The sequence below is a fragment of the Orycteropus afer genome, unplaced genomic scaffold (genome assembly GCF_000298275.1).
Source record: "Orycteropus afer afer isolate SDZICR_OR568_19922 unplaced genomic scaffold, OryAfe1.0 scaffold00859, whole genome shotgun sequence".
NCBI lineage: Eukaryota > Metazoa > Chordata > Mammalia > Tubulidentata > Orycteropodidae > Orycteropus > Orycteropus afer.
Window position 1 is genome coordinate 451,716 of NW_006922446.1, and position 8,521 is coordinate 460,236.

General features: G+C 41.4%; 1 protein-coding gene across 1 annotated transcript in view; it reads left to right on the forward strand.

The window, feature by feature from the left end:
* BIN2 (bridging integrator 2) overlaps positions 1-4,887 on the forward strand; it is a 65,166-nt gene extending 60,279 nt beyond the window's left edge. Inside the window, exons 11-13 of the mRNA XM_007958162.2 lie at positions 533-613; positions 4,395-4,469; positions 4,858-4,887. Of these exons, the coding sequence (XP_007956353.1) occupies positions 533-613; positions 4,395-4,469; positions 4,858-4,887 (186 nt within the window). The remainder of the gene's footprint in view (positions 1-532; positions 614-4,394; positions 4,470-4,857) is intronic.
* Positions 4,888-8,521: the final 3,634 nt, after the last annotated feature.

Sequence of the window (8,521 nt, forward strand, 5' to 3'; positions counted from 1 at the left end):
AACATATATATATATATATATATAATTATTCTATAATTATTTATTGAGTCCTTACTATGTGCCAGACACTTTTCTAGGCAGCAGGGATATGAACATGAACAAAACAAAAATCCCTCCCTTCCTTTCCGTTCTAGTGGGAGGAGTCAGACAAGAAACTGAGTAAGTAATTAAACTTAGAATTTAGTGGTGATAAGAGGTGTGGAGAAAAATAGGGAAGGGCACAGAGAGTGGGAGCTGATTGCAGTTTTAAATAGGGTGGTCAGAGAAGGTGACTTTGGGCAATGAAGCAGGACAGAATGAGAGCTATGGGGCTGTCTAGTGCCTTAGGCACTTCATCACCAGAGCTTCATTAAATTTCTGGTATCCCTCAAATTGCACAACCTGACCACTACCTGTGCCTAACTTAAGGTTGACCAGGCTAGTTGGGAGCCTCCTGCTCTAAGAAGAGGCAACATGGACAAAGGGTATAAAGATGACATGCAAAGTGTGATGGTTCTGGACTTTATCTTACATTCTCCACTTTGATCCACAGGTTTTTTCAGAGCCTGGTGAGCCAAGGAAGATAGAAGACAAAGAAGAGAACAATGAGTTTAGTTCAGCTGATTCCCCTGAGGTATGAAAATCCAACTCATTAACATTATTATGCCCTCAGCCTGGATTCACATTAAGCACTGAGGGCCCTAACAGAGCAAGCTACAATATTTGCCTTTGGCCGGTTTCTAGTCTGAGGCTTACTGTCTGAAAAAGATATTCAGGACATGTAAACCATGAATAAGCACGGAGTAAATTACAGGATTTTGAGCAGGTAAAATGGAACCACTTATAATTTTCTGCACTGAAAAAACAAATTGAAAGGTATGGAAAGTGCTAAATTAATTTAAATTTGACTTTGTAATGATTTTCATATGGAGATAGCCATAGATTGACCTCTGTTTCGCTCTGGTGAATATTAAAACAAGTTGACGTTCTAGGAGTAATCAGATTGAAAAGGAGATTATGAGAGCCAAGATACTGTGACTGTTTTGAGGAACAGTCTATAACACTGCCCTTCCTCCTGGAAAAGAGGTACAGGACACAACCTTCTATCCACTGAGACTCTCTCTTGTATTTGAGCTTTATAACCTTTTCCCCCTCAAAATAAAGAAAATGGAAATCCTCACAACTGGACCAATAAGCAACATCGCAATAAATGGAGAAAAGGTTAACGTTGTCAGAGATTTCATTTTACTTGGATACACAATCAACCACCATGGAAGCAGCAATCAAGAAAGCAGATGCCATATTGCACTGGGAAAATGTGCTGCAAAAGACCGTTTTAAAATGTTAAAAAGCAAAAATGTCACTTTGAAGACTAAGGTGACCCAAGCCATGGTATTTTCAAATCACCTCGTATGCATGTGAAAGCTGGACAATGAATAAGGAAGACCGAAAGAAAATTGATGCCTCTGAATTGTAGTGTTGGTAAAAAATACTGAAAATATGATGGACTTTTTACATGTTCAGTACTATGTTGTCAGTGATGGTAAGGATTGAGCTATGGGGGGGGATAAATAGGTGGACAGGCTGAATGATCAGGTATGTCTAGACAGGGGATAGTGTGCCCATGATCATGTATAGGGTTAGCAGACAATGTTTCTACATGCATATTTGTATATGCTTTAAGAATGTCTAGGTGTATAGTAGAGTTGACAAGCGGCAGGGTTGTGGTGGCTTTTTGGCCACAACCAGCTACCCTGAGGGAATGAGTAGTTGGACCTGTGGGCTCAGGACCATAGTTGCAGGGGACATCAAGCTCAATTGGCATAACATACTATACAAAAACATTGTTCTATATACTGCTTTGGTGAGTGGCGACTGGGATCTTAAAAGTTTGCAGGTGGCCAGCTAGATACAATGATGGGTCTCTTCTCATCCAGAGCAAAGAATGAAGAAAACAAAAGACATATGGAAACAGTTAGTCCAAGGGACTGGTAGACTGTGTGATCCTCAGCCAATATGACCATGAGAACAGAACTAGATGGTTCCTGGCTACCACTGTCAACTACTAAGAAGGGGATTGGTGCAGGAGATGCTAGGTAGAGTGTGTGTTAGACTGGATTCTCTAGAGAAGTAAAACTTATATAGAGAGAAAACAAAATTATCTTAGGAAAATGGCTCACACACTTACAGAAGCTGGCAAGTCCAAAGTTCTCGGATCAAACGTCAAGCTGAAGGTTTTTCCCGATTCATGCAGCTGCAGGGGCTGACGAGCTCAAGGTTGGCAGGCAGTATACTGGCTGTTGACTCCAACGAATGACGAATCCAAGATCTCCAGTCTGAATGGTGGATTGTTCACTTATGGACAATTGTAGGCAGTACAACAGAATCCGATCCACAGAAGAGTGTCTCTTTTCCCCGGATGTCCATAAATATACTGGAAGCAGGCCACACCCCTAGGGAAACTCCCCTTCAGTGGATTGGCTGCTCGGAACATGCACATTTGATCCCATCATTGGAATAACCCACATCACAATTGCTTAAACCACACAGAATTGTGGTCCAGCCAAGCTAACACACAGCTCCAGCTACCATAGAGTGGGAGAAAAATGTGGAACAAAACTTGAAATCATAAAAAAAAGACCAGGTTTGCTGGATAGAACCTGGTGAGACCTTTAGTTACCCTTCAGGTCTGGAACTGAACTCAATCCTGGGGCTTCCAGCCAAACAACAGACAGGCTGTTGGGCTGAACATTTACATCAGGTAGAGTCACTCCTTAGAGCAGTCAATCAATCGTGGGCTATAGAAGGGCATTGTTTGCACAGGGAGACAGCTGGGAGTGAGGCAGGAGTGCATGGGAGGGAAGGATATAGAGAAGAAGTAACTACAGGGAGGATGTGGGAAGAGAGCTGTTACATTGTCTGAATTGTAGTAAATGTCATGAAAGAAAATGTGTATGAACTGCTGTATGGGCAATGAATTTGCTTAGTAAACTTTCACCCAAATAGCAATAAAAATTTTTAAAAATAATAAAATAATAAATTGAAAACATTATAAAAAAGAAAGAAAAGACCATGGACTGCTAGAAGAACAAACAAATCTGTCCTGAGAGAAGTACAGCCAGAATGCTCTTTGGAAGTGAGGATGCCAGACTTCATCTCACCTATTTTGGTCATTTTGTCAGAAGGGTCCATTCCTTGGCAAAGTAGAGGGTCAATGAAAAAGGGGAAGACCGTCCACAAGGTGAATTGACACAGTGACTACAACAGGCTCAAATATAGCAAGGATTGTGAGGATGGCGCAGGACCAGGCAGTGTTTCCTTTTGTTGTATATGGGGTCTCTGTGAGTCAAAGCTGACTCAACAGCACCTAACAACATTTCCCCACTCCCAGCCTCTCCTTTGAGATTGAATAGTCCTTAGCTAAGGAGCCTTTTTTTTTTTTTTCCCTGTGGAATTAAGCAACTAGAGCATTCTAGATCCTAGGCCATCAGTGCCACCAGTGCTCTGAAGCCTATGTCCTACCAAATATGCACATTTCCCTTGCACATGTATCATATATCATATTTTCTCTCAAACAGAATTATGGATCCTCACATATAGAAATTTAATTAGGGGGAAAAATTTGTTCTTGTTCAGCATTTGAGTCACCTGAGAGAGAATGAAGATTTTGATAAGTTTTGGAGAGGTAATTTTACTACCTTTGAGGCAATTCAAAAGCCTGGAAAGGGAGAAGGGAGTAGTAAGAAGGAAAATTACCTTAAAGGATAAACCACAGAATTTTAAAACACTATCAGAAATATGTCTATTATAAAAGAATATCATGAAACCAATTTATTATGAATTTTTATAAGATGTGGATTATAACTAAAAAAAAAATTGGTTCTAAACCTTAGAGGCCACAGTTTTCCCCAGGCATAACAGTTCCTAGACAGGGCTTTCTACCCCCTTGTTTCCCATCTCTGCACCTAGAACTTTCCCCTAAGAAACAGTTAAACCGCTTGCCTTCCTAACTTCCTATCTACTTGTGAGAGCTGTAGTACATTCTTGAGGAGGGTTTGTCTAAAACTGGTAGGTAGTGATTTAAAGACCTATATTTATACCCTCACACACTTCCACATAGGTATACATTCAGAACCATGTCACACAAATAGTCACATAGTGTCTGATCATGGAAATGACTCTAGAGTCCAAAGACCTGGTTCCTATCCCAGTAACTCTCAGTTTCTTCATTCATAAATGGTGATGATGGTAAGCTTTCCTTGATGCCTTCAGACTCTAGTGAAATAGCATTGTGTATTTGCTCTTCATATGGTATATGATCCTTGTAAAGCGTAAGACCCTTCTTAAGCTGAGAGAGATGAAGAGGTTGAGCTACCTCTCACGAGCAGAACTCTTTTTTTTTTTTTTTTTTGCAGGGCCAAGGCCTTCAGCTTCAAGTCTCTGAGGTTACAGGAGAGAGCAGCATCCCAGAACCTGAGCCTCAAGAAGAGGTAAAAGAACCAGATACACAGAGAACAGGATGGGTGGTGAGATTGAGAATCCTCAAAAAGAAATGTTTAATAATATAATGACTGAGATCTGTAATAAAATTCGTATGATAACCCCAGCCATTTTCACATCACCTCAGAAGGAAGGTTGGGCAATCTACTTCCATAGTGATACTGTCTTGGAAACCCAAGGAGGGGTCGCTATGAGTCAGATCTGACTCGATGGCAGTGAATTTGTTTTTGTTTTTGTTTTTTTCCTTTTTCCCCTCAATAGAAGCCAGTGACATTATGAAATATAATTTGGTAGAAGCAAATTCAGTTTTTACCCCCTTGAGTGGTTGGTAGGAACAGGTCTACCTGTCTATCTAATGCAGTCATGTTTGCTTTACAGGTATCCACAAGTCAAAATGCACAATTCTGAAAAGAAACTGCAAAGACTCCAGACACATATTCTCAGAGAAGCTCCCCAACCAAGTCTTTGGGGTTATGTAGGCCAGAGGGACGTTAGATCCAGCACTCATTTCTAGGTTTGTTTTCAGTATGAATGCTGCTGGTAGTCTCTAAAGACCTAGCATTAATGGAGGCTGAAGAAAGCTTGAGAGGAGAGAATATTAGACTCAGGGATATTTAATTCAGATTTTAGAATTGTTTGAATAATAAAATTTTATATATGCATATTAATTAAAATGGGGCTATAATGACTATAAAAAGCAGAAGCATCTGTAGGCATATTTTTCCACACACAGACACATAACCACACATACTCAGGATGGTGAACAAATCTTTGATTTACCACTCATTTTTTGCAAGATTTAAAGCCAAGATTTTTTTAGATTGTTAAATAAAGTGTGATTCTGACCACATATGGCTTCTTTGTCTGACAGCGGGAGTTGTTCCAGCCCAATAACCAGTTGCCTGATAACCGCTTAGGCAAGGTTATTCATTCTACCCCAGGTTCAGAAAGATTCAGTCACATCCCTGATCCCCAGCTCACCCTACCTTCTGGCTGTAACTCTTTGATGATGTGAGGGCCACAGGCTCCCCTTCTCAATCCAGACATTTTACTGCATGTCCACCCTCCTCTGGCTGGAGAGGGGTTACATTTTGGAGCTATATCTAATGTTTACAACCTGGTACTTGGTGTGAAAAAGGATGAAGGAAGAAATGGAACACCAAATAAAGGAAAAGGATAACAATATAGTGGAAAGGGCATGAAATTTAGAGTGAGAAGTACTAGATTCAAGTCCTAACATTTGCTTACTATGGAAATCTTTGTGGAAACATTAAAAATTTAACTCTAAAGTTCTGCCACCTTGATACATTCACATGCATATACTCATCCATCTTTGCTCGTTTCTAGGCACCATTCACTCATTCAGCAAGCATTTATTGAGCCCCTACTCTGTGCCAAGCCCTGTACAAGGTATTAGAGAGAGAAAGATTGGGGAGAAAGGTAGATAAGATCTTTATAGAGACAATGTTGAGTAAAGAACAGATTGGGCAGGAATTTTTGGTGAGTTAGAAGGGACATATGATGAAGACTTTAATTTTAAATGCCACCAGAGCTCCCAAGGACTTCTAGGCCAGTTTTATTAAGACTAAAATTTGGTGGTACCATTCCCTGAAATGATGACTGCAGAAGGAATTGCATTGTATCAGGGCTGGTTGCAGGCAGCCAACTGACATCACCAAGCAATAAAAGGGATTTGTTGGAAGAGATTACACATCTCACAGCACTGAAAGAAGAACCAGGGCACAGGAAGGGAGAGAACCAGCCCAGGGATGTCTGCAGCAGAAATGCAGGGACTGCGCCTCCAGGCTCTCCCATTGGCCAATGGCTTCAGCCACCTTCATTGTATCCTCTCCAGAGGATATCCTCATTAGAGTCTGAAGGCATCAAGGAATGCTTACTGTCATGACCATTTATGAATGAAGAAACCGAGAGTTACTGGGACAGGAAACCAGGTCTTTGGACTCTAGAGTCATTTCCATGATCAGACACCATGTGACTATTTGTGTGACATGGTTCTGAATGTATACCTATTTCTCTTAAGAAAGAATCTGATTGAGCCAACTTGGGTGGTGTGCCCATTCTGGGGCCAGGGAACTGGGCAGCTGTGATTGGTGCTATTATCAGAGTATGGGGAGACATGTTGGTGCCTATAACAGGAAGCAGACCAGTGGTTGGAAAAAAGGGAGTAGGAAGGTGGATTACAAAGAAGCACAAGGAAACTTTTAGGGATGATAGAAATGTTCATTTTGATTATAGGAATAGTTTAATGTATACACATGTGTGTCAAAACTGACCAAATTATACCATTCAGATATGTGCAGTTTATTGTATATAATTCATGCCCTGATTTAAAGCTATAAAAAGAAACCAGAGGTATCCTCTACAATCATTGGTGCAAAAATGACGTGAGAGTAGCATCTGACCTCCTCTAACTTCATAAAATGGGAAGAGGATCAAGATCAACATCAATAGCCCAAGGCCTATTCCTGTGAGGCAGAAGTCAGACATTCCACCACCCTCCAACCTTTTTACCAATTCTGACATCAACCATCCTTCATGCAGCATTCTCTACTTCTCTGCTGGGTTCAGTAATTTGTTGGAATGGCCACACAATTCACAATACTCAATATTAAGGAGTTTATTAGGGAAGTAACAGGTTACAGTTCAGGATCAGTAATACTCCAGATACAGTTCTTCAATCAGGGCAGCCTCTTAACAGTCCACAGGCACACCTCCCTCTAGCCCTCAGCCTCTTGGCCCTGCAGCCCCTTGGCCGTTTCCCTGCTTGGGCAAGTGTTAACAAAACTTAGCTCTGCTGATAAATGCCCAGAAGTACCTCACTCTTCCAGCAGGCCTCCTGCCTGAAAACACTCAGCTTTCTTGCTCCCTCAGCCAGGAGCCCACTGCACTATCTCCTGTGGGGTTTCTTGCTGAGTCTTGTGTCAGGGCTCCTGGTTCTGCTGCCACTGTTTCTCTGCTGCTGCTTCTTGCCATCTCACAAGTGTCACAGCTCTCTGTCTCTTGGATAGAGGCAGTTTAGCACAGGAATATCGGGTCCAAAGGACATGGTCCACTCATGGCTCTTCCTTCTTGATAGTAGTGAGATTCCCCGCTTCTTGCCCCTGGGATGGCTCATTTTAAGCCTACCAAGATGGCAAAACTGACCAATCCCCACATTAGGGTTCCATACACCTTATTTGCATGGTCCCACCCTCACAAGGTGACATGCATCTTTATTAGCAAGTTACCATATCCCCTTGGTGGGCCACAAGCACCTAACACAGAACCCCACCCAGTCATTTGGTGGGAGTCACAAAGACTATGGCTAGAAGGGTCATATTAAGTGATTCACTCCATTGCAGTTGGACACAAGGGGCTTGAAGTATTTGTACTACTTCTCAGTAGATGTGTTCATTAATCCTAAACCAAATCCATTGCCACTGAGTTGATTCCAACTTGTAGTGACTCTATGGGACAGAGCAGAACTGCCCTGTAGGGTTTCCAATGCTATAATCTTTACAGAAGTAGACTGCCACATCTTTCTACCACAGAGCAGTTGGGTTTGAACCACCAACCTGTTAACAGTAAAGTTTGCAGCTTAGTGCTTAACCACTGTGTTACCAGGGCTCCTTCTTAAGGGTATTAGAAGGGTAGGAAAAAATGTTGTGTTCATTAGGGAGCTAGAAATACATGTTTGCGTATGGGAGTCATTTTCTAAAATCTAATCCTGTTCCTCTTTAAAACCCTTTAAAGGAATCTGTGTACAGAGTGAAAGTTGCATGCCTCTCTCAGGAAGGAGGGTTCCTTTTCAAAGTAGAAAACCCCCACTACCATATTTTAATCCCTCTCCTAGAAGATAATTCCACTCCCTTGCATTCAGAGTCAGTGCTGGGAATCATACCCAAGTGTTATGTGTTGAATTATGTCTCTGAAAAATTTGTTACAAGGACAACTACAAACAAAAAGAGGGAAAAGACTGTTCAGTCACAGAATTTCTAAATGGTGAGGAAGTTAAGAAAGTTGAAAGATAGAATGGACTGTT